General features: G+C 44.1%; 1 protein-coding gene across 7 annotated transcripts in view; it reads right to left on the bottom strand.

The window, feature by feature from the left end:
• The window catches only part of atg10 (ATG10 autophagy related 10 homolog (S. cerevisiae)), a 202,086-nt gene that overhangs the window by 25,263 nt on the left and 149,328 nt on the right, over nt 1-27,495 (bottom strand). For all 7 annotated transcript variants that reach the window (XM_052019787.1, XM_052019789.1, XM_052019792.1 and 4 more), the window contains 2 exons: nt 22,565-22,700; nt 18,154-18,251 (listed from right to left, as the gene is read on the bottom strand). In XM_052019787.1, the coding sequence (XP_051875747.1) occupies nt 18,154-18,251; nt 22,565-22,700 (234 nt within the window). The remainder of the gene's footprint in view (nt 1-18,153; nt 18,252-22,564; nt 22,701-27,495) is intronic.

Raw genomic sequence — 27,495 nt, 5'->3', positions numbered from 1 at the left:
CTTCATTTAGTCTTCAACGTGACCCTGACCTTCTGGTTGCCTGTCACTTTCCTTACTCGTCCATCTCACAGTCTGACCTCTCTGGGCTGGGCCCCCTGCACTCTTCTGATGAAATGCAATGAATTTGAGGAGCAGCATTGCCTCTTGCAATAAGGCACTTGGCAGCTTCCAGTCTGGACAACTGATTCCACCAATTTCAGATCATAATCAGTGTTCACTCTAGCCCCAGCAGCTGTTTCCATTGTTATCATGTTAACATCCCTTTGTGCTTTGCAACATTACGCAAGCTCTTTCACAGCCCAGGAGTGTAGGACTGTGACACCTTGCACCTTGGAGCCACCAAGCCAAGCACTTGCTCATTCTGATATCTACAGCACAAACAAAGTTAATACAATTGGAAAACAAGGTAAGAAGCACATCTGATGTCTTTGAGCACAGCCGATTGTGAAATGTCGCATGTGACTCCAGTGGAGAACCCCGAGGCACAGAAGTTCAGGGCAGTGGTCACTTCGACAGCCATCGGAGGGTGCAGTCCATAGGCAGGAGACGAATGCTGAAATAACATTGTCACGACATAATTCCATATCCCGAGCCTCCTCCAACTTGGAGACACTCAGGCTCCAAGAGTAAACCTTGTGTGGCAGGTAAGCCATGCTGCCTGCTGGGACCTCATTCATGACTCTCTCTCTCTCTCCTATCCGGCTGAAGGCATGCAGGAAGCAACTTGCTGCAATTCCCAAGATTCAGTGATATCCATCATGGATCCACGGGATCGACGCCAGGGATGGGGGTGTGGGGTGGGTGCAGTCACAGGTGGGCAGATCCAGGGATGGGGTGTGGGGTGGGTGCAGTCACAGGTGGGCAGATCCAGTGTCTACAAAAAGGAAACTACAATTCCCCTTTAGCTCAACTTACACCAGACACTTGCTCCGAAGTTCCCTTAACAAATTCCGACCACAACCACGGAAAAGAAAATCTTTGAATGAGTCATGAGAGGAAGCTGCTATGAGGCGGCGATATTTATTGCCAGATGTTCCCGTCAGTTCTTCTGGTAAAACACGCCTCTGCCACCATATTCTCATCTTGGTTTCACATGCAAATTCATTCCTGAAAACCAAGGGAAGCTGCGCACAGGGTTGAAGTTACAACGTCGTTTTAATATTGCTATTAATGAGTCACTAAGGTAATCATTACAGGTCATCTCTGGATAAGGATAAGATTTCCTTATCAGTCACATGTACATCAAAACACACAGTGAAATGCATCTTTTACGTAGAGTGTTCTGGGGGCAGCCCGCAAGTGTCGCCACACTTCCGGCGCCAACATAGCATGCCCACAACTTCCTAACCCGTACGTCTTTGGAATGTGGCAGGAAACCGGAGCACCCGGAGGAAACCCACACAGACACGGGGAAAATGTACAGACTCCTTACAGTGGCCGGAATTGAAGCTGGGTCACTGGCGCTGTAATAGCGTTACACTAACCGCTGCACTAACATGTCTGTAGTGGGTAACAAACATTTCCATTTTTACAGACGCCCTTCAATTGATTTTGTCCATAAGTTGGAAAGTGCACATAATTCACTGAATACAGTAACCACCCCTCCACGGTATTGTAACGAATAGCATCAAAGGCACATGAGCGTGATGAGAAAGAACAATTACTGAGAGGGAGGGAGGGGGAGAGAGAGTGTGGGGAGAGAGAGGGAGAGAGGCGCAGAGAGAGAGGGGAGAGAGAGAGAGAGATGGGAGAGAGTGAGAGGGGAGAGGGAGAGAGAGAGAGGAGTGAGAGAGAGAGAGAGAGGGGGAGAGGGGAGAGAGACAGAGAGGGAGGGAGAGGAGAGAGAGGGGGAGGGGAGAAGGGGAGGGGGGAGGGAGAGAGGGAGGGAGAGGGGGGGGGAGAGAGAACGTTCTGCTGTTCATAGGAATGAACACATGTACGTACGTCAGACATTTGAATTTAATAACATTAAAGGAGCTCGTTCGTATCTACAGGTGTCCACATCGGGTGTTCATGAGCTGGGGATGACCTGCATCACCAGCCCTCCTCAGCTGAAAGAATTTCCTGCACAGGTTGACGCATCTGACTTAAATGCAACACTTGGCAGATTGACATCACCTTTCTGTCAGCCCATTACCTATAACCTACGTAACACACGTGCTCACAGGATTCATTCCCCAACCTTCTCCCATCTTCCTCCTCTCACTTTTCTGACAACTTAAAGCTTATTTAAGTTTGTCTCACAAGTTCCAATGAAAGGTCATTGGCTGGAAGTGTTCACTCTGGTTTTCACTCCACAATTACATTGACCAGCTAAATATTTCAAACATTTTTGTTTAACTTGAAGAATGGACGACTTGATCATTGGAGCAGTTTGAAAGTTTTTGTTTTAGGAGTTGCAGCGCAGTCTGCTTTTAATTAGAGGCATGCCTCTAATTAGGTGCAGATAGTGCCTGTTATGTCTTATATTTGATCACATAATCAAGGTACATCTGGACACTTCCAGCACTTCTCTCAGATACATTCAATCAATAAGCATGAGCTGATGGTCTATAGAAAGGCCTGGACAGGCGAAGGAATGATTGAGTGAAACCTTCCTTTAATGTACCGCTGTGACAAATTTTCATGCTAAGGAATAGAAAAAGAATTAACAACTAAGTTTTAGGGACATTCTGAACTACTGCAGTACATGTTTACTGACATTTTAAAAAACTGATTTTATCTCAGCAAATCAAGGGCTGCAAAATTAAAACACAACTTCAATGAACCAGTATTTGCACAAACAATTTTTCTAGTCTTGATGATTACCAGATTTTACTGGATGAGTGGACATTATATAAAAACACATTTTGCCAGATTTTCCAGGCCCCCAATCTGTTACTGATCTATCCATTGAACGGTGTCCCAAAGGCACCGAGGGAAGCATCTCTTTCTGTAGCTAATCTAACAAAATCTGCTCCAAGTTGATTGAAGTCTCAGCTGTGAGGGACTTCAAATCAGGGAATGTTAACTTGGGACCAGGGCTAAGACCATTTTGCCCTTGAGCCTGCTTTGCCATTCAATAAGACCACAGCTGATTTTCTACCTGAACACTATTTTCCTTCCCTGTACCATCTCTTTTGATTCCTTCAATTTCCAGAAATCTATTAAACATTATATCTTTGTCAGTGGTGAGATAATTCATTGCAGGTACTGAGGAGCTGTGCAACAATCACTCATTTCTGATAGATATTAAAGAAACAAATAACAGGAAATAACAGGAAATACTAGAAACACACCGACATTCTGCCAGTACCTCCAAAGAGAAGCAAGTATTTTACCATTTCAAGAATAGACTTTGTCAATTATCCAAAGATCAATAATGGCAAAATTTATTCATGAAGAATCAAAGTCACGACACTGCTCACTGTTAAATAATCTGCTGTGAACGGTCAAATGGACCAAAATGATTTTATCTATTTCTAGGTTCTCAAGAAACAGTTAAAATGTAGTCTGAATATTGCACAAGGAATATTACTGCAAGGCTCTCACACATACATATCCTATCCTATCCTAACAACTTTGATATCTACTATAAGTGGGTTGCTTAATACATCAGTGCTTGTATTAGATTTGAGTTAACTTGTGGGGAAAATGACAAGGCAGTTGAAACAGAGCTGCTGATGTACCTGCTTACTTCTTATACTTCAATGTGAAGAAAATACTAGTTTTATTCTGCACCAAACTAAAAACAAAAGGCTGGGATTTTTGGTTACCTAAAGCAAGATCCGCTAAAGCTCTTGCAAAAAGCCTACAAGATGTTTGTAGGAAGCCCACAAGAAAGTTTCAAGAATTTCAGACAATATCATTATATGTGAACACAGCTGCAATGTTCAACAGCAGAGTTCTGCATTACCATCAGAAAGCAAGAACAGCTTAACCCAGCTAAATTCACAAAATCTCCTTTGTCATCAAACTCATCTTTTGCCGCACCTTATTATATATTGTGAACATATAAAATAATGGAGAAGCCTCCTCACCCCACTTCCTAAAATCATTACCATATTTTTTGGTAGAAGGTATATTTTTCTGACTACATGTGTAAAATAAAGGCAGATTATAATAAATATTATGAACCATGTAACCAGAGACTAATACATTGTCCAGCTTTTGGAGCTATAGTGCTGATTGGGATGGAAGGGCAAGCCTCCATCCCAGTGTTCTGCCCTGTTCCCTGATGCCCACACACTGTTTCCCCCAGCTTGCTGCACAATATTTACAACCAGGGTGCAAGTGCCAATCATCGGCAAGACCAATCAGCTATGACTTTGATTCCCAGTGAACTGTGAACCATGTACCACATTCAGTATTTCATATGTCACAGGAGGAGGCTATTCAGGCCATCAATTCTATGCCGGCATGCAAAGCAATCCCATTCCACCAATCGTTTCCCGGAAACCTCTTCTCCCTCACATGCCGATGAACACATCCCAGTTCTTGGAGAAGCGAGACACATTTGGCACCCACCCACACAGAGAGCAATTTACAGCAGTCACTTCACCTACAAGTCTTTGGGATGTGGGAGGAAACTGGAGCACCTGGTGGAAACCCACATGGTAACAGGAAGAACTTGCAAACTCTGTACAGTCAGCAGCCAAACTTAGAATTGAACCTGGGTCCCCGGAGCTGTGAAGCAGCACCAGCCACTGTGCCAAAGTGCAGCCTATACTTCTGTGGCACCCTTAAAGATCAAGGTACCAAGCTTAGAATCTTAGAATCAGGTTTACTATCACTGACATATGTTGTGAAATTTGTTGTTTTGCGGCAGCAGTACAGTGCAAAGACATAAAACTTACTCTGTTACAAAAATAAATAGTGCAAAAGAGGAATAATGAGGTAGTGTTCATGGGTTCATGGGCTGTTCAGAAATCTGATGGCGGAGGGGAAGAAGCTGTTCCTGAAATGTTGAGTGTGGGTCTTTAGGCTCCTGTACCTCCTCCCCGATGGCAGTAACAAGAAGAGGGCATGTCCCGGGTGGTGAGGGTCCTTAATGACGGATGCCACCTTCTTGAGGCACTGCCTCTTGAAAATGTCCTCAATGGCGGGGAGGGTTGTGCCCATGATGGAGCTGGTTGAGTCTACAACCCTCTGCAGCCTCTTGCAATCCTGCACATTGGAGCCTCCATACCGGGCAGTGATACAATCAGTCAGAATGCTCTCCAATTTACCTCTGATTGGCTCTGTTGGTCATATCCTCTTTCTGTAGTAAGATTATGGAATTAAGGCCCACAACAAGACTTGTGTGTAAGCTGGCACTCCCTTAGTTATATTGGACTTACTATCCTTGATGTGTGAGGTGTCAAAATGAGGTCCCATTTGCTTGTTCTGGTTGGTTGTTAGGTAGATGTTAAGGGTACTCTAACACTATTCAGAAATGCTACCTATGGTTCCAGAAAGTGTGGCTACTTCAACCAACAACTGCTTTTTTTTGGGTCATCTCCTCGCTACTTGTGGTATCTCAGTACATGCAAATGGCCAGTATAGTAGATTTCACAATAAGTAACCACACTTCAAAGTCATGCATGTACAAGCTCTTCTAAGACATGCAATAAGATACTACAAGAACATTGCTCTTCTCAATACATTCCACTGCTGGAAGCTATTTCCTCATTAGACAAAATGATTTGTTTGTGCACAAAGTTCTCAACCTTCCCATTGGTATGTAAGCTTGCTGATCTTTGGCACTGCACAATCCTTTGTTATACAGCAAAACAAGTGTTGTTCTTTGTCTGGAGAAGTGACGTGCTCACTTTTTTCATACAGGTATTTCAGATTTAGTCAAATAAATTATGATAAAGTAAGGACTTTATTCCTGCAACACAAGAAACAACTTGATCCACAGGCTGGTGAACTTTTCCACAGAGACAGTGTGTCATTCATAAACTCCACTCAGTCATTCCCCACTAATAATAGTCCATGCCCTTTATTAATCATGCTTTGTTTTTGCTTTGCCTGTCCTTTTTCAAAATTACAGAACCGTTTATGATCTATTCAAGTCCAGATGGTGGTGGAGCCAGAATTTGTGCTTTTCACAGTGAACCTGCAAGGACCCTTGCGGCCTTGATTCAGGGCCACTTTAACACACTACTGGGCTTCCAGTGTGCGGAGTACACTTTGCAGATTCTGCGCTATTGATCTGCCAGGGCTCCAGGCATGGGTAGATTTAAAAAAAAACTTTTTTGTAGACTGAAGGTGATAAATTAACTGTGGAAGGTAAACTGTGACTGACTTGGTCACAAATAACAGCAGATTCAAAACTCAGCAAACTGCTAACAAGTTTAATGAAAATATTCAATTTCCTATTCAATCAGGAAAGTAATGTGCCATCAACTCGATTCTCAAATTCACAAAATTATGCTCAGCGAGTTAGACCAGACTGTAAACAGAATCACATTCATAGAACATGTTCTATCATATTAATAATTTGCAATGTTGAATTTGTCATACATCAATAGTTAATTAGAAATTAGTGAACCTAAAATATTCTTTTTTTGAAAGAAAAGATTTTAGACTTTTTTTTTGAAAAGAGTGACTCTGCAGGACTCAAATGGTTAATAGTTTTCAGTCAGCATCTGAATTGCCCCTTTCAGCGTGAGCAGATCTTGCCAGGTATGGTAAATTGGCGTCATTACGAGCCACCAGGAAGTGCCCACCGAGATTTCTAGCAATGTTTCAGAAGTTACATTAAACAACTGTGTTTTGTAATTGATTTACAGTATTTAAAACGAAAGCAGTTAAGGCAAGTTACTGGATGTTGGTACACATAAAATGGATGAATGACGACTCAAGGGAGATTCCCACTGAGACGAAAGCCAACAGAAAGATCAGTTGGACTATCAGCAATACGAGTGGAGTAAGTGCCATTAATTTCCTCAGAAGGTTTGTTAAAAATGCAATTGCCAGGCTGAAAAATATACATCTAAAGAAAAATATGCCATTTGGCTTTATCAAACAGATTTTACAATTAGGCTTTGAAAAATTATAATTTACTCCTATAATTTAGTGTATGATTTTATATTCTGAATATACAGGTAAAATCAAATTTGGACAATTATATGCATCTGAATTATCGAGATAATAATGACCACCCTTCACTCATTTTCGTATTATTGTAAATAAGCAATTAGCTCCACATACTGCAGATACTGGGTGGCAAGAAGGCCAATCAGTTCCTTGGTCTTGCTGACGTTGAGTGTGAGGTTGTTGTGATACCACTCAACCAGCTGATCTATCTCACTCCTGTACAACTCCTCATCGCCATCTGAGATTCTGCCAATAAAAGTGGTGTCATCGGCAAATTTATAGATGGCGCTTGAGCCGTGCTTAGTTTCAGTCATGAGTGTAGAGAGAGTATTGGTATTGGTTTATTATTGTCACTTGTACCGAGGTACAGTGAAGAGCTTGTCTTACAAACCGATCGTACAGGTCAGTTCATTACACAGGTCAATTTGTTACACAATGAGCAGAGCAGTGGGCTAAGCACGCATCCTCGAGGTGCGCCCGTGTTGATTGTCAGCGAGGAGGAGATGTTACCACCAATCCGCACTCCTGATAAGGAAGTCGAGGATCCAGTTGCAAAGGGAGGTACAGAGGCCCAGGTTTTGAAGCTTAGCGATTAGTACTGAGGGGACAATGGTGTTGAACGCTGAGCTGTAATCGATAAACAGCAGCCTGACAAATGACCATGAAGACAGATGCAAAGTATTGGTTTAAGTTATCTGCCATTTCCCCAGACTTGCTCCCCAGGGATCCCACACTTCCCTAAGCTACCCTTTCCCTTTTTATACACCCATGAAGTTAATGCTGTTTGATATTATCTGCTAGTGTACTCTCAACGCTTCAGGAACAGCTTCTTCCCCTCCGCCATCAGATTTCTGAACAGTCCATGAACCCATGAACACTACCTCGTTATTCCTCTTTTACACTATTTATTTACTTTTGTAACTTATAGTAATTTTTTATGTCTTACACTGTACTGCTGCTGCAAAACAACAAATTTCATGACATATGTCAGTGATAATAAACCTGATTCTGATTCATCATCCATTTTCTCTGTCTTTATTGGCCTTTCAGCCTCTCACTGCTGCTGAAAAACTCTCTCTCCTCTGTTTTACCACTAGCTTTTGCCATTTAGTAAGTTCTACGTTTTGATTTAATGTTTTCCTTGACCATTTTTACTAACCATTGATGGTTCATCTTCCTCATCGAGTCCCTCATTCTGGTTGGGATAAATGTGCTGAACGTTATGAAATAGCTGCTTCAATATCTTCCACTGGATACAGTGTGAGGGCAAACGCCTGTGGTCCCCAACCAATGTCCTCAACTCAAATACCTTCCACTGAACACAGTGTGAGGGGCAACGCCTGTGTCCCTAACCAATGTCCTCAACTCAATATGGCAATTTCAATCGTATGAAGGCAGAGTTGCCTGGAATGGGCGAGGTAAATAGGCTAATGGACAGGTCAGTGGACGGAGGGATCCCAGGAGAAATCTGAACCATATGTGGTTAACAAAGGAGAATATGGAAAATATTAAATCAAAGACATGACCACAGAAAGTAGCAAAGGCTAGTGGTAGATCAGAGGACTGGGAGTTTTACAAGAACCAGCAGCAAGAGACTGAACAGTTGGCAAGGAGGGAGAAAAGTGATTGAGAGAAAACTAGCAAGTAATACCAAAACAAACAGTGAAGGATCTATGGATCTATATTAAGAGGGTAGTCATAGTAGGTGCTCTATTTAATTAGTTTGGATTTAATTATTTTAAGCATATACTCCTTAGCTTCATGAACAAACTTGAAGGTCTTAGCCAATCAGAAGAGACTGGGAAGAAATACCAACCAATCAGTTGCATGCTGTCCTGTGACATCACACTTTGGCATTGACAGCCAGGAACAGATTGTGACGGGCCCATGTCCCTCCCATTCTCTAATGGTCTCGCTCTTCACTCAGTGGACCTGTGTGGCTTCACTCTCCCCAGTAATAACTCGTGGGCAAATTTCAAGTTCTTAGTAGCTCCTTTCAAAATCCAGAACATTCATCAACAATTACGGATCTTCAAGTAGAGAGCGACAGTATTGTCCAATAACCCCACTCAATCTCATGACCAACTGAAATACTGCAACAACTGCTGCATACAAAAGAAGCATTGAGCTACTCAATAAATAATGGGCATTAATATACTGGATAGGATTTCTGTGATCTGAAACAGTCTGCACATTTATAGAGTGGTACATTTCCTGAAGCATTCAGTTCCACATGTGAAGCTCTGACAGCCACATGGGTTCCATTTGGAACACCACGCACTTTTGGGAAGTCTGCCAGGCAAGAAAACTTTTTGTCCTTGCACATTGTGTCTCATTCTCACTGGGCATGTGATAAAGATGTTTTCACTGGCAAGCACTTGCACAGTGTTAAGCAATCGCTCCATGCAGCCATGAACTGTTGATAGCTTATCTTGCAGTGTTTCTTGCAATACTCTGGGAAGATCACTGGCACAGAATCAGAATAATGTAATGATAATCACAGGTATTAGAATAGGAAGCAACCTTTTAAATTATTTGTAATAACCGGAAGAGTGTGGTCATTGCCTCTTATGAATTTGTGTTGCTAAATGTTCACCTCTGACAACACCATCTGGTCTCCATCTTCGAGACGTTGGCTTCGTTCCCTCCATCCTTCCCCCAGCTCTGCAAGTTAAAAGACACCTGTTGTTCCAGTTCTCCTACTCTGACAAGAGGTCTTCGACCAAGAAACCTCTGTTTCTCCCTTCACAGATGCCATCTGACCCGCTTAGTATTTCCAGGATTTTCTGTTTTCTTTCCCTTTCCGTCCCTGAACATTGCTGACTGAGCCTGTACTCTGGTGTTTGGACACCGAATGGCCTGTTTTCTGTGCTGTAGTTTTCTATGGTTCTATGGTTTTATGGTAATACAGCAACACACTGGTATCACTCTTCTAATACTTCCAGCACCAAAGGAAAATCGCTTTAACATCAGATATTTCATAACTCTGCTTTGCAACCAATGATGCTACAAACAGAGATGTAATAATCTAAAGGTAAAAAAAACTAGAAATCCTGGAAACATTCAGCAGATCAGTCAATGTTTGTGGAAGGAGAAACAGAGTTAACTTTGTCTCTTTAATTCTCCACACTACTCCCACTCTGACCTATCTGCCTGGCCTCTTGCACTGTTCCAATGAGGCTCAAAGCAAGCTTGAGGAACACCACTTGGACACAATAATTATTGAATTCAATAAGCTGAAGTAACTCACTCTCACTGCTTGTATCAAATCTGGCCAGTTCTGCTGCAGGTGATCTGCTGAGCATTCCTTTTGGTTTTAGGTCTCAGGAACAGCTCTGAGCTGCAGTTCTCAGCCTTAATCTGTTTTCTTTCTCTCTGACTATCACTATAAATCTATTAACCTGATGGTTCAATAACCATTGGAATCACCATAGAAACCCCAACAGAGGTTTCCATTTGTCCCATCCGTTCTATATGGGTAGAACACAAAACTAAGAGAGGTACAATCACTCTGATGGGATTATACTACAGACCCCCCCAGTAGCTACCAGAACACTGAGGAACAGGTGTGCAGGGATGAGGGAAGGGTCTAAAAGCAACAGGATTGTCGTCATGAGTGACTTCAACTTCCCTAATATAGGACTGGGACATCCTTATTGCAAGATGGGGCAGAATTTGTTAGGTGCATCCAGAAGGGTAGATAAATCAACACGTAGATAGTCCAACAAGAGGAGGGGCCGGACTGGACCTGGTGTTGGGTAACGAGCCTGGCCAGGTGACCGACCTTTCAGTAGGGAACAGTGACCACAACTCCTTAAGTTTTAAGATAGCCATAGATAAGGTTAAGTATGGACCTTGCGGGAGAGTATTAAATTGGGACAGGGCAAATTACGGGAGCAATAATTAATTGGGAACAGCTATTTTTGGGCAAGTCCACATCTGACATGTGGAGGGTGTTTAAAGACCAACTGCACAGATACGTTCCAGTAAGAAACATAGAAACATAGAAAACCTACAGCACAATTCAGGCCCTTCGGCCCACAAAGCTGTGCTGAACATGTCCCTACCCTAGAAATTACTAGGCTTACCCATAGCCCTCTATTTTTCTCAGCTCCATGTACCTAGCTAACAGTCTCTTGAAAGACCCTATCGTATCCGCCTCCACCACCGATTCCGGCAGCCCATTCCATGCACTCACCACTCTCTGAGTGTAAAAACTTACCCTGACATCTCATCTGTACCTACTCCCCAGCACCTTATACCTCTTGTGGCTACCATTTCAGCCCTGATTATCTACCCTATCAATACCTCTCATCATCTTATATACCTCTATCAGGTCCCCCCTCATCCTCCATCTCTCCAAGGAGAAAAGGCCAAGTTCCCTCAACCTGCTTTCATAAGGCATGCTCCGCATTCCAGGCAGCATCCTTGTAAATCTCCTCTGCACCCTCTCTACGGCTTCCACATCATTCCTATAGTGAGCCGACCAGAACTGAGCACGATACTCCAAGTGGGGTCTGACCAGGGACCTATATAGCTGCAACATTACCTCTCGGCTCCTAAATTCAATTCCCCGATTGATGAAGGACAATACACCATATGCCTTCTTAACCATGGAGTCAACCTGCGCAGCCGCTTTGAGCGTCCTATGGACTCGGACCCCAAGATCACTCTGATCCTCCACACTGCCAAGAGTCCTACCATTAATACTATAATCCGCCAACATATTTGACCTACCAAAATGAACGACTTCACACTTATCTGGGTTGAATTGCATCTACCACTTCTCAGCCCAACTCTGCATCCTATCTATGTCCCTCTGTAACCTCTGACAGCCCTCCAAACTACCCACAACACCCCCAACCTTCGTGTCATCCGCAAACTTACTAACCCACCCCTCCACTTCCTCATCCAGGTCGTTTATAAAAATCACAAAGAGTAAGGGTCCCAGTACAGATCCCTGAGGTACACCACTGATCACCGACCTCCACTCAGAATACGACCCTTCAACAACCACTCTTTGCCTTCTGTGGGCCAGCCAGTTCTGGATCCACACTGTAATGTCCCCTTGGAAGGAACCACAACTATTCACGATATACATTAATGATTTGGAAGAGGAGACTATGTGTAGCGTATCTAAGTTTGCCGATGATCCGAAATTGAATGGAAAGCACATTGTGCAGAGGATGCAGAGACTGCAGTGAGATATAGATAGGTTAAGTGAGTGGGCAGGGATTTCGCAGATGGAGTACAATGTTGGTAAATGCGAGGTCATCCACTTTGGAAGGAAGAATAGAAGATCAGATTATTATTTAAATGGTGAAAGATTGCAGCATGCTGTTGTGCAGAGGGACTTGGGAGAGCTTGTGCATGAATCACAAAAGTTTGGTTTGCAGGTGCAACAGGTTATCAAGAAGGCAAATGGAAAGTTGACCTTCATTGCTGGAGGGATTGAATTTAAGAGCAGGGAGGTTATGCTGCAACTGTACAGGGTACAGGTGAGGCCACACCTGGAGTACTGTGTGCAGTTCTGGTCTCCTTACTTGAGGAAAGATATACTGGCTTTGGAGGCGGTGCAGAGGAGGTTCACCAGGTTGATTCCAGAGATGAGGGGGTTAGCTATGAGGAGAGATTGAGTCACCTGGGACTATACTCGCTGGAATTCAGAAGAATGAGAGGGGATCTTATAGAAACATATAAAATTATGAAAGGCATAGATAAGGTAGAGGCAGGAAGGTTGTTTCCACTGGTAGGCGAGACTAGAACCAGGGGACATAGCCTCAAGATTCAGGGGAACAGACTTAGGACGGAGATGAGGAGAAACTGCTTTTCCCAAAGAGTAGTGAACCTGTGGAATTCTCCGCCAAGGGAAGCAGTAGAGGCTGCCTCATTAAATATATTTAAGACACAGTTAGATAGATTTTTGCATAGTAAGGGAAAGAAGGGTTATGGGGAAAAGGCAGGTAGGTGGAGACGAGTCCATGGCCAGATCAGCCATGATCTTATTGAATGGCGGAGCAGGCTCGACGGGCCAGATGGCCCATTCCTGCTCCTATTTCTTATAAGGACAAGGATGGCAAGGTAAGGGAACCCTGGATAACGAGCGAGTGGTGAATTTAGTTAAGAAGAAAAAGGAAACGTATGTAAGGTTTCGGAGGCTAAAATCAAACAGAGCTTTTGAGGATTATAAAGAAGCCAGAACGGAATTAGGAGAGCCAGGAAGGGTCATGAAAAGTCTTTGGCAAGAAGGATTAAAGAGAAACCCAAGGCAGTCTATACATACACCAAGAACAAGAATATAACTAGGGAGCGGGTAGGACCACTCAAGGATAAAGGAGGGAACATGACTTTCTAACAAACAGACCGCAATCAGTGAGGTTAGGCAGCAATTCCTCCAGCATGATTATTCTTAACACTGGTGCACCTCAAAGGCTGCGTCCTCAGCCCTCTACTCCTTATACATTCATGACTGTGTGGCCAGATTCTGCTCTAACTTCATATCTACAAGCTTGCAGTTGATACCACCGTTGTAGGCCGTATCTCAAACAGTGATGAATCGGAGTACAGGAAGGAGATAGAGAGCTTAGTGGAATGGTGTCATGACAACAACCTTTCCCTCAATGTCAACAAAACAAAAGAGCTGGTCATTGACTTCAGGAAAGGGGGCGGTGTACATGTACCTGTCTACATCAATGGTGTTGAGGTCGAGAGGGTGGACAGCTTCAAGTTCCTGGGAGTGAACATCATCAACAACCTGTCCTGGACAAACCACGTGGATGCCATGGCCAAAAAAGCTCACCAGCGCCTCTACTTTCTCAGGAGGCTAAAGAAATTTGGTTTGTCCCCTTTGACTCTCACCAACTTTTACCAATGCACCATAGAAAGCATCCTATCAGGATGTATCACGGCTTGGTATGGCAACTGCTCTGCCCAAGACCGCAAGAAGCTGCAGAGAGTTGTGGACACAGCCCAGTGCATCACGGACACCAGCCTCCCCTCCTTGGACTCTGGCTTTACCTCTCGTTGTCTTGGTGAAGCAGCCAGCATAATCAAAGACCCCACCCACCCGGGACATTCTCTCTTCTCTCCTCTTCCATCGGGTAGAAGATACTGGTGCCTGAGGGCACGTACCACCAGACTTAAGGACAGCTTCTACCCCACTGTGATAAGACTATTGAACAGTTCCCTTATACAATGAGATGGACTATGACCTATGACCTCATGATCTACCTTGTTGTGACCTTGCACCTTATTGCACTGCACTTTCTCTGTAGCTGTGACACTTTACTCTGTACTGTTATTTTTCTTTTACCTGTACTGCCTCAATGCACTCTGTACTAACTCAATGTAACTGCACTGTGTAATGAATTGACCTGTAAGATCGGTTTGTAAGACAAGATTTTCCACTGTACCTCGGTACAAGTGACAATAATAAACCAATACCAATACCAATGTGCTTGGAGGTGGAGGATGTGCGCGAGGTGCTAAATGGGTACTTTGCGTCAGTATTTACCAAGGAGAAGGATGTGGAGGGTAGGGAGATCAGTGTGGAGTGTGCTAACACGCTAGGGCACTTTGAGATAGAAGAGGAGGTAGTATTGGGTCTCTTAAAGAACGTTAAGGTGGATAAGTCCCCAGGTCCTGATGGGATACACCCCAGGTTATTGAGAGAGGCAAGGCAAGAGATGAGATTGCTGGGCCCTTGACTAATATCTTCATGTCCTCTTTAGCCACATGCGAGGTCCCGGAGGACTGGTGAGTAGCTAAGTTTTTCAAGAAGGGAAATAGGGATAATCCTGGAAACTATAGACTGGTGAGTCTCACATCAGTGGTAGGGAAGTTACTGGAGAGGAATCTTAGGGATAGGATTTATGAGTATTTGGAAAACCATGGCCTAATTAGGGACAGTCAGCATGGCTTTGTTTGGGGCAAGTCGAGCCTTACTAACTTGATTGAGTTTATTGACAAGGTGATGAAGATGATTGATGAAGGTTGAGCTGTGGATGTTGTCTACATGGATTGCAGTAAGGTGTTTCACAAGGTCCCTCATGGGAGGCTCATCCAGAAGGTTAAGATGCATGGGATCCACATTTGCTTTCAGAACTGGCTTGCCCGTAGAAAACAGAGGGTAGTGGTCAATGGGAATAACTGGAGGTCTGTGACTAGTGGTGTTCCTCAGGGATCCATACTGGGACTTCTGCTGTTTGTGATGTATATATACCGTATGACCTGGATGAAAATGTAGATGGGTGGGTTAGTAAGAATGCAGATGATACGAAGATATGTGGATGGTGCAGAAGACGGGCAAAGGATACAGCGGGATATCGATCAGTTGCAGATATGGGCGGAGAAATGGCAAGTAGAACTTAACCTGTCCAAATGTGAAGTGTTGCACTTTGCACAATTTAAAGAGACAGTGCACTGTTAATGGCAGGACCCTTAACAGTGACCCTTAACAATGTGCAGAGGGATCTTGGGGTTCAAGTCCAAAGCTCCCTGAAAGTGACTACACAGGTTGATAGGGTGGTAAAGAAGGTGTATGGCATGCTTGCCTTCATTAGTTGAGGAACTGAGGTCAAGAGTCAGGAAGTTATGCTGTAGCTTTATAAAACTCTAGTCAGGCTACATCAGGAGTACTGCATTCAGTTCTGGTCGCCCCATTACAGGAAGGATGTGGAGACTTTGGAGAGGGTGCAGAAGAGATTTACCAGGATGCTGCCTGGATTAGAGAGCGTGAGCTATAAGGAGAGGTCGGACAAACTTGGGTTGTTTTCTCTGGAGCGGCGGAGGCTGAGGGGAGACCTGATAGAGGTTTATAAGATTATGAGAGGCATAGATGGAGTAGACAGCCAGTATCTTTCCCCCAAGGTTGAAATGTCTAATACCAGAGGGCATGCATTGAAGGCTGGGGGGGGGGTGGTGGGGTAAGTTCAGAGGAGATGGGAGGGGGGAGAATGACCCAGGTGGGTGGGGTCTTTGATTATGCTGGTTGCTTTACCAAGGCAGCGGGAGGTATAGACGGAATCCATGGAGGGGAGGCTGGTTTCCGTGATGTGCTGGGCTGTGTCCACAACTCTCTGCAGTTACTTGCGGTCATGGATAGAGCAGTTGCCATACCAAGCCGTGATGCATCCAGATAGGATGCTTTCTATGGTGCATCGATTAAAAAAAACATATACCATAGCCAGCACTGAGAAACAAGGGGACCTTGGTGTACAGGTCCAAGAGGCCTGAAGATGTCAGCAAAGGTCTATACCTCTCGCTGCCTTGGTGAAGCAGCCAGCATAATCAAAGACCCCCCCCCACCCTGATCATTCTCTCTTGTCCCCCCTCCCATCAGGCAGAAGATACAGGAGCCTGAGGGCACATACCACCAGGCTCAAGGACAATTTCTATCCCACTGTGATAAGACTATTGAAGGGTTCCCTTATATGATGAGATGGACTCTTGACCTCACAATCTACCTTGTTTGACCTTGCACCTTATTGTCTACCCGCAATGCACTTCCCTGTAGCTGTGACACTTTACTCTGTATTCTGTTTATTGTTTTTACCCTTTACTACCTCAATGCGCCGTGTAATGAATTGATCTGTACGAATGGTATGCAAGAAGTTTTTCACTGTACCTTGGTACAAGTGACAATAATAAACCAATTCCAATACCAATACCAGGTTGGTAAAGTGGTGAAGGCAGCACATGGGATGCTTGTCTTCATTAGCCAGGCCACAGAGTATAACAGCAAGGCCACCTTGGTACGGCTTTATTAAACACTGGTTAGGCCACGGCTGGAATACTGCGTGCAGTTCTGGTCACCACACTGTAGGAAGGATGTGACTGTGCTGGAGAAGGTGCAGAGGGGATTCACCAGGATTTGGCCTAGACTGGAAGACCTTAGTTATAAGGTGACATTGGATATGCTGGGTTTGTGTTCCCTGGACCAAAGGAGCTGAGAGCTGACCTGACAGATGTACATATAACTACGAGGCTAATGCATAGGGTAGATCATCAGAATCTTTTTCCCTACGATAAGTATCAAAAACAAGAGAACCTAGGTTTAAGGTCAGAGGGAGAGTTTTATAGGAGGCTCCATAGAATCATAGAACACTACAGCACAGAAAACAGGCCATTCAGCCCTTCTAGTCTGTGCTAAAACTTTATTCCGCTAGTCCCATTGACCTGCACCCAGTCCATACCCCTCCAGACTTCTCCCATCCACATATCTATCCAATTTATTCTTAAAACTTTATAGTGAGCCCACATTTACCATGTCAGATGGCAGCCCGTTCCACACTCCCACCACTCTCTGAGTGAAGAAGCTCCCCCTGATGTTCCACCTAAACTTTTCCCCTTTCACCCTAAAGCCATGTCTTCTCGTCCTTACAGTATCTCTCCTAATCTGGATGGAGGGAAAAGTTTCTTTTGCAGAGAGAGTGGTTGATGTCTGAAAGGTGCTGCCGGAGGAGGACTCAGATACAAACATGGCATTTAAGATGCAGTTAGAGAGGCACTTAAATAGGCAAGGCATTGTGGGATAAAGACCTAATGCAGACAAATGGGATTCATGCAGATGGGAAACCGGTCTGCTTCGACGTACTGAGCTGGAGCCAACAAATGCTGGCTTCGCCCGAAGGGTCTCATTCCAATAATGAATGGAAAATAATCTCTCTGAAGAAAGGTAACCGATGCATTATGTTGCCAATGTTATGTTTTTCAGCTGGGAAGGGCCTAGGGTCAATCTACTCCCATCAAGGCACTGAGACCTGGTGCCTTGAATGTGCCCTGATAGTTGCTGATCACCCATTCCATACAGGCCAGCAATCTTCACCCCACAATTTACTATACAATTGGGATCCTACAATGTGGATATGGAAACCATTTGACCTTAATAGCAGAGCAGAACCATTGGGTTTCATCCCTACCATCCTTAAAGGATTCAAGTGCAAACATGGTCCATTGTTCTATCTTAGTGAAAATATCCCCAAACTGTTGATGTTGACCAGCTTGAAATGATCAATAATTCATTTTACTCAAATTTCCAGCTGATGTGGAAAACTAATTTGAATGAGTTTTATTGTATATATGATTGATTACCTGTTGTGTGATAGTTTCCCATAGTCTCTGAGAAAGACTTTCTTGGTAACAGTCATGAACACTTTCCCAAATTTCTTTCAGTGCAAGAGGTCTGCCATCTAGAATTTAAAAGAAATGAGAAGTTTTATTCTATATGCAGTTAGTGAATTACAACACAAGGATGATACTGCATAAAATGTATTCTGCGAGACCTGGTCCATCGCTTAACAATACAAGTTGAGATCTCTATGAAATCAGTCGTAATTCAAAAGTTTTCATATATCTTTCAATGATTTATCAGAATAATTTCAATGCTTACAGCTTAAGCACACATAATATCAGCAACTTTCTTACGATAGGGAAGAAAAGGGCTGTAAGATTTGATCTTAGGTGTGGATTAATTATCCAAGCTTACATTAGTATGCCTCAGAGTACAATGTTAATATAGCTGCTACTAGCACAAACATGTATTGGTGACCTGGAGAGAGTGCAGAGGAAATTTCGAGGATGTTGCCTGGACTCAAAGGACTGAGTTATGGTTGGGCAGGTTGGGACTTTATTCATTGGAACGTAGGAGAATGAGGGGTGATCTTATAGAGGTGTATAAGATCATGAGGGGCACAGATAGGGTGAATGTGCAGTCTTTTTCCCAGGGTTGGTGAATCAAGAACTGGAAGGCACAGGTTTAGGGTGTGAGGGGAGAGATTTAACAGGGACCTGTGGGACAACATTTTCACCCAGAGTGGTCCGTATATGGAACGAGAGGGAGAGGTTGAGGCAGGTACAATAACAACATTAACAACATTTAAAAGGCACTTGGACAGGTACACGGATAGGAAAGGTTTAGAGGGATATGGGCCAAACTTGGGCAAATGGGAATCTTGGTCAGCATACACCAGTTGGGCCGTAGGGACTGTTTCTGTGCTGTGTGACTCTATGGCCGATGCTGCATAGAAAGTGTGATGCCAACAATGTTGATCAGGATGAAATTCTGTAAACATGTCCTATCTTCAGTCTGGGCCAACCTGACGGTATCAACATCGATTTCTCCAATTTCTGGTAATCACTCCCCTCTGTGCCCCCTCTGTTTTCCCTTATCCCCCCGGCCCCCATCACCCCTTCCCTTTCCCCTCCCCTGCCCTCTCCATCTCCCATCACCCACACGTTCCTCCCTCCGCTTCCCCTCCCCACCTCCTTCCCCTTATTCCATGCTCCACTGTCCTCTCCTATCAGAGTCCATCTTCTTCAGCTCTTTGTCACTTCCACCTATCACCTCCCAGCTTCTCACATCAGTCCCACTCTCCCCCCTCCCTCACCTGTCAATCACCTCCCCCCTCACCTGAATCCACCAATCACCTGCCTCTTGCTCCACCCCCTCCCCCACCACCTCCCAACTTTTATACTGGCGTCTCCCCTCTTTCTCTCCGGTCCTGATGAAGGGTGTGCCCCCAAACACCGACTGTCCATTCCCCTCCACAGACGCTGCCTGACCCACTGAGTTCCTCCAGCATTTTGTGTGTTGCTCCAGTCTGGGCTGTCATAAAACCTAGAACACTACAGCAAAGTACAGGCCATTCGGCCCACAATGTTGTGCTGACATTTTATCCTGCTATGAGATCTATCTAACCCTTCCCTCCCACATAGCCCTCCATTTCTCTATCATTCATGTGTCTATCTAAGAGTTCTTAAATGTCCGTAATGTATCTGACCCCACAATCTCTGCCGGGAGTGCGTTCCACACACCCACCACACTCTGTGTAAAATACTTACCCCTGACATCCCCCTTATACCTTCCTCCAATCACTTTAAAATTATATCCCCTCGTGTTAGCCATTGTCGCCCTGGGAAAAAGTCTCTGACTGTCCACTCGATCTATGCCTCTTATCATCTTGTGCACCTCTATCCAGTCACCTCTCATCCTCCTTCTCTCCAAAGAGAAAAGCCCCAGCTCACTCAACCTATCCTCGTAAGACATGCTTTCCAATCCAGGCAGCATCCTGGTAAATCTCCTCTGCACCCTCTCTAAAGCTTCCACATCCTTCCTATAATGAGGTGACCAGAACTGAACACAATACTCCAAGTGTGGTCTAACCAGAGTCCTATAGAGCTGCAACATTACCTCGCAGCTCTTGAGCTCAATACCCTGACTAATGAAGGCCAACACACCATACACCTTCTTAACAACCCTATCGACCTGCGTGGTAACCTTGAGGAATCTATGGATGTGGTCCCCAAGCTCCCTCTGTTCCTCCACACTGCTAAGTCCTGCCATTAACCTTGTATTCTGCCTTCACATTCGATCTCCTGAAATGCATCACTTCACACTTGTCCTCTTCCCTTTCAGACTCAAAAGTGAGGTTAGGCTTCCGCCAGCATCAACGTCTCCCTTGACAGCCCCAGATTTTCATTTGATTCTCATTGCAACAAGCTGCATTTCTGATGTAAATTATTATTAACATTACACTCTGAAATAAGCGAAGTAACTGGGCAGGTCTTGTGCTGCCCTAGGACCACTGGGCACCCTCCGTTCTGTTCCAGCGAGGCTCCCAGCAGACCTCCACTGAGTGGAATTTCCATCAATTCAGGAAAGGCCCCACACCGCAGGGGATCCGTGTCAGAGTGAGTGGCCAGCCGGAGTTCCAGAACCACTGCCTGCTGTGTGGCTCAGCCCCTCGGTACACTGACATCACACGTATCAGTGTGACTGACTGTGCACAACCCTGACATTCACAGACAGTCACACTTATAATCTGTAAACACAAACCTCTAATCTATTTCACAACATTTTTTTTAAAGACACTGAAAAACACTCACACACACTGAAAAAATGAAAAGACTGAAGCTAACTTAAATAGCACAAACAGTAACTATTTCCCTTTCTCCTGGGGACCAGTGTGTCCGATTTACTTGAAAGGAGACTTGTGCCAACCTTAACCTGGGCAAGCTCAGCAGACCAGCTTCCTAACCCCTGAGTTGGCAATCCTGCCGAGGATCGCTGCCTGGATTGGAGAGTATGGATTATGAGGAGAGACTAAGGGATCTAGGGCAAGTAGACAGCCAGCGCCTTTTTCTCAGGGCACCAATGCTCACTACAAGAGGGCATGGCTTTAAGGTAATGGGTGGGAAGTTCAAGGGAGATGTCAGAGGAAGCAGAGCAGCCTGGGGAATATTCAGTCAGGCCCCGGGGACTTATCTGTCCTAAGATTTTCTAACAGCTCCAACACATCCTCTCTCTTGATATCAACAATGACTCAATGATCAAAGCAGCAAAGGTGCAGCTGCCACCAGAAACTGCTGTCCAAGGCTGAGGTTAGTATGGAAACTGGGACTTGTTCAGGGACACCCTGGTTACCCCAGGCATCAGGGTGAAGGATGTGTCTCATCATGAGGAAACCCTGTTTTCTCTCCACTCAGATCTGACTACATGTTGGCATCTCATGGCAAAAGCTGTTCTCATTAACTCTCCAAAATATGGTGCCCCCCATAACATTTCCTGGTTTCATTCCATTTAAGATAGTAATCTGTATTTGGACACTTTGGAGGTGACCACTGAATTGGAGAAGGAGTGGGGCTGGGCATTTTTCATGAATTCCTTGGACCTCAAAGCCTAGAAAAAGGCGATTCAGCCCAAGGAGTTTCTGCTGGTGTGTATGACGAGGTTAGAAAGGTGAGCTGGGAGTGGTGGGGCTCAGCAGGGAAGGAGATGCAGGGGAGAGGCAGGGCAGGCTGGGAGGGTCAGGTAGACACAGAGGTGGGGGGAGGGTCAGGAGAAATATGGGGCAGAGGCAGGATGGGAGAGCAAGGAGGCTGGATAATGACAGAGGTAAACTGGGCTCAGTCACACGTTGCAGTGCTCTACCAGAGTGAGAGATTGAACGAGAAGATGTTGCTACTGAGTCCAAGAATTACATAGCACTGTGTAAAAAGGTGAAAGGAGGGGAGAAAGAGGTCAGGAAAGTTTGGATGAGAAGGAGGCAGCAAGAAAAGAATGGGGAGCAAGTTGGAAAGATTTCCCATAAGAGAGTATATTAATAGGGCTGAGTATATTAAAATGGAAAAAGGCAGATTTTGTACGACAGCAGCAAAGACATGGGTGAATGTCAAAAATGAAAGTGAAGGAGGTACAGGCTGAAGATGTGAGAGGTTATAAGTCTGTTCAAGTGTATGAACTTTATTGTGTGGAGGGTTGTGTGGGGGAGATACGTGTAACAGAGGAGCAGCAGAAGATGAAACCAAGGAGCCAGGTGAACCGAGAGAATTTGGTGAGAAGGGGAACACGTTCAAAAGCCCAGAGCTGAGGAAGAGAAATGGATAGAGGGTGTCAGCCATGAAGCAAATACGTTAAAGTAGGAGAAACAGAGTTTAAAACATTTAGCGGTTAAATGTTAAATTAACTGAAGCTTAAATTTCGTTTTCATTGAGCGTAACATACCCAAGTAACAAGCTCGGAAATACAGCACAGGTGCCTGGTAGCTACTGGAGTAGACAACGTGGTACTCATATCGAATTAATTCAGGCGTTGTGACCTGGGCTTCTTCAGTGTCATCGCTAACATTTTCCACACTGACCTGAAAATAAAGATAAAACATTGCTTGATGCTGTGCCAGAACTTTCTCTGTAATTATAATTCCAAATTCTGACAGTTAAATGATAAAGTGTTGCCAAAGGCAAAACATTGCAATATTTTATCATACAAAATATTCTGACCAGGAGCTCTGCATAATTTCATTAGGCTGCTTTTATTATAAAAACAACTAATTCTAGCCTGTAATTAGGTCAAAAAATCATACACAAAGATTTCATGAAAATATTTTGCTTCACAATTGTGCACTCTTTCCATATTCAGGGTTTAAATCTGATCTCGTGCTGTCAAAGAGAAAGCACAAAAGCAGTTGGAAAAATCTGGAAAAGATGCAAAAAGCCTCTCACCAGAATGAAGTACTTTTCAAAACGTAACTCAGTAATTCAGTTAGGCTGATTTTATTTTCCCCACCTGGGAATGTAATTGCTGCAAGGTCAAAATTGGGAAGATAACACCCGAAATTAGGCTTAATTTGTCACCATCAATTTACCCTTAAATTTCCTGCCAATCAAATTAGCTGTAATTTGAAATACAACGCAAACAATCGGGGTCCAAGGAAAACACGAAGCTACCATATATTCTTTTATTAAGTATGAAAATTGAAATTTCAAGCCATCCAACATTCATTCACGCACATTAGGCACAGCGCTTTTAGAACATGCAATTGTGGAAGCTTTTCAATTTATAATCTTGCTTTTAACGATGTCATTCAAATGTATTCAAAGACACAGATTATATACTTCAGGTCCAAGAGAGGATAAATGAAAAGATCCACTTTCCCTAATTTGTCACACTGCTTGCTTGAGGCCTCTTCCTGGATGAGCTGAAACTCCCTTTCACAAAGTCATGGTCTTTGGTCCCTGCCAAGAACTCTGTCTCTATCTCCAAGCACCAGCTCCTCCCCTCACCCAGGACATTATTTGGAGCTAAACAAAAACAATAACAATGATAATCGAATGAAGTGCTGGTGCTGGAAACATGAATTAATTACAGAAAACGTGGGAAATACTCAGAAGGTCGGTCAGCACCTGTGGAAAGAGAAAGATCCCAGAGGACTGGAAATTCGCAGATGAAACTGTACTATTTTAGAAAGGAGGGAGATAGAGGGCAGGAAACCATCTGCCAGTTCGTCTAACACCCATCACTTGGAAAACACTAGAATCCATTGTTATGGGAGGCAATGGTAGTGCAGCGGTTAGCGTAACGCTATTACAGCGCCAGCGACCTGGGTTCAATTCCAGCCGCTGTCTGTAAGGAGTTTGTATGTTCTCCCCTTATCTGCGTGGGTTTCATCCGGGTGCTCCGGTTTCCTCCCACACTCCAAAGACGTACGGGTTAGGAAGTTGTGGGCATGCTATGTTGGTGCCGGAAGCGTGGCAACACTTACGGGCTGCCCCCAGAACACTTTATGCAAAAGATGCATTTCACTGTGTGTTTCGATGTACATGTGATGAATAAAGATATCTTATCTAATTACAGTCCATTTGGAAACCCGTACGACAGTCAAACAGAGTTAACAAGGCTTTATGAACAGGACACTGCATTTGACAAATTTGATAAGAGTTCCATGAGAAAGTAAAAAAAATGGTGGCTAAAGGGGAACAAGCAGCTGTACCTGTATTTGGGATTTCCAGAGGAATTTGATAAGGTGCCACGTAAAAAAGATAACGTACCAAGTTTGCAAGGAGTTAGGGATAATATATTGAAATAGATTGGGGATTGACTAACTATCAGAAGACAAGAGTCCAAATAAATGACTGATGTTTGGATTGGCAATCAGTAACCAATGGGCTGTTCTGGAGATCTGTGCTGGGGCCCCAACTTTTTACGATCTTGGACCAAGCATATAGTGAAAGACGAATTAGCAAGTTATGAGGAAGCCACAAACTAATAGAAAATAAGTTATCCACTTTGGAAGGAAGTGCAAAAAAAGAAATTATTATTTAAATAGTTTGAAGCAACAAAATGTTGTGGTACAGAAAGATTTAGGAGCGCTTATGTGTGAAACACAAGTTAGCATGCAGGTACCACAAGTTATTAGGAAGGCAGATGAAATGTTGTCCTATATTGGAGTATAAAAGCGGGGAAATTTTGATGCAACTTTAAAGCATGCTAGTGAGACTAACCTAGAGTCCCATGCACAGTTTTGGTCTGCATATTTAAAGAAGAATTATATGTTCATTGAAGGCAGTGCAGTGAAGGTTCAGTGGGTCGATTACAGGGATGAAGAGAGCTTGAGTAAGTTAGGCCTACAGTCACTCAAGTTCAGAAGAATTCGAGGTGATATTATGAAAAGGTTCGGAAGGAGACTGACAGGCTGCATGCTAGGAGGCTGCTTCCCACAGCGGGGGTATCTAGAACTAGGGGGTATCTAGAACTGGGGGCGTAGTTTCAGAATAAGGGACCACCCAGTTCAGACAGAGATGAGGAGGGATTTCATCTCTTGAAAGGTCATGATGCTTTGAAGTTCTCTACCCCAGAGAGCTGTGGAGATGGAGTCGTGGAATATATTCAGGGCAGAGATTGACAGACAAATTATCAGGGGAATGGGAAGAAAGCAGGAAAGTGATAGAGGCCAGGACTGTCTCAGCCAGGAACTTATTAACTGTGAAGCAAGCTCGAGGGGCCAATCAGCCAACTCCTGCCCATCTCTTATTTCGTCTTTCCAGTTTCTAGGATTCTACACTTCTGAAAAGACATGAAAGATGCTGTATACAATGTAAGTCAGTCAGTCAGTTCTTCCTGTGTACCACTGGAGCAACTGTATTTGGGGACTTAAGCCAATGCATGGTTATTCTGGGGAGAAACTCTACCTTAAAGGTATTGAAAATGGAGCGAGGGCAGATGTGAAGCGCCCCGTTGTTTGATTTGGGTTCCACATTCACAGACCAAGCGGGGTTTGCCATCTGTGCATGAAATGGCAACACCTCCCTTGTCTTATTTACAGCAACTGCTTAGGCAGGGGAACCCGAATTAGCCTCGGCGCTGGGTCTTGTACAAGTTCCTTGTTTCAGGCAGTGTTTTTGGTCCAGGTTTCACTCCATCCGTCACCAATGTTGAAACTGATGAGACAAAGGTAATGCAGTGAATTGGGGGTTCTGAGAAGTCCTGATGCAGAGGTTACTGACATTTCCTCTCTGTGTGAGAGCATCTTGAAGAGGGGCTGTGTTTGACAGCACTGAGCTGGGTCAAGTTTAAAGTTTCAGTGATTGCCCACATGGCCAAGTTCAGTCATGTGTCAATGGTTTTTGTATGGCAGCTCATCGACTGAACCGACGCACAGAAATCATCAGCAGAGTACAGGAGCATGAGAGTGGAAGCCCACTGTATGTCTGCTTCAGCATCCCAAGTCAAACCTGCAAATCTGAAGACTACATCAGCCTGTGTGTTGATCCTGGCCTTAACCTTCTGCAAATGATCACGAGAGGTCAGTGACCAAGAGTCACACACTCTAAGGTATACACAGACAAGTAAGGGAAAGGAGATGAAATCCTAGAATAATAACTAGGGGTGATTTCAACTACAACAATGTTAATTGGACCAAAGAGGTCGGTAGAGGAGATGGGAATGGAATTACTACAATGAATAGAACTTCTTACCAAGCCAAATGTAAATTTACCCAGCAAAGGGTTTGATATTAGATCAAGTAATGGGAAATTATGTTCTCAGTGTAGTTCTGCTCCAGTTGTAGAATCATTTCAATAAATGGAACTTGCACTTGCAAGACCCAGTGAGATACCACATTGATAAAGGCACCAGAATCTTGGACCTCATGAGTTAAAAACCATTCGATATGCCCTTACAGCTGAACACTTCAATTTTTCTTTTCCTCCACAAATGACAACTCCCGTTAAATCCTCAGTGGTTGACTGGCCTTTCGTTCTTTGACTTTTTAAGCCTTTCATAGAGCTCTCACCCTCTGAGAACAGCAGGTACCACTGGGCCACCAAAGCAATTAGTAATATTCTCCATCAAGCAGAGTCATTCTTACTTCACTCTGGAATTCACCTCTTGCTTGAGCCCAGGTTTGTAATGATATCTGAACCCAGAAGTTCTGTAGGAACTCAAACTGTCACTGGTGGCTGATTAAGTAACTCCTATTTGATGATATAGTCCATCATTTGCTTTGATTCCAAGTAGCGTTTGGAGTGGTATTTGGCCGGGGTGACATACAAAGGAAGTTTTCCACATTGTTTGGTAGGCGTTAAGCAGTTGACTTGGGGTATGGCTGGTTCTGAAGCAGTTCTGGTCACAATATCCTCACTTCAAGGATATTATTGGGTTACGTTGATGTTGGATAGAAATAGTGGACCCAACTGTTCCTTGACTGAACTGAAGAGATTGGCCAAAGACCTGCATTAGTGCGAGCAGAGATGAAAGGAGGCAGTGAGAAGGCACTTGTGCCTGAAGGAGATTGCAAATGATTCAGATGTGTCTTTTTGTGCTTGTGTTGGGGTTTTCTGTTTAAATATAAAAAGTCATTTGGGATATCACTGGATTATGTGTTTATATAATTGTCATTGATGCAGATTAAGTGATTTTGCTAAAGCTGCTGCCTCCTTTTAATTATGTACCATTATTTACATTGGATGATTCAAGCCTTGACTTAATCCACTAATTCTGGGATCATTTCATTGTACAAAATGCCCTTCACTCTTCAGCATGAATGTGGGCTTGTGCTGCAGTTTCTTAACTCTCTCCATTCTCTCTTCCCCAGCTCACCGTCAATAGTCCTCGAACATGTCTCCATGCACGGGCCTTGTAGTCTAGTCTGCATTGGG

The sequence above is a fragment of the Pristis pectinata genome, chromosome 7 (genome assembly GCF_009764475.1).
Source record: "Pristis pectinata isolate sPriPec2 chromosome 7, sPriPec2.1.pri, whole genome shotgun sequence".
Lineage (NCBI taxonomy): Eukaryota > Metazoa > Chordata > Chondrichthyes > Rhinopristiformes > Pristidae > Pristis > Pristis pectinata.
This window is presented reverse-complemented; position numbering and strand designations above follow the sequence as displayed.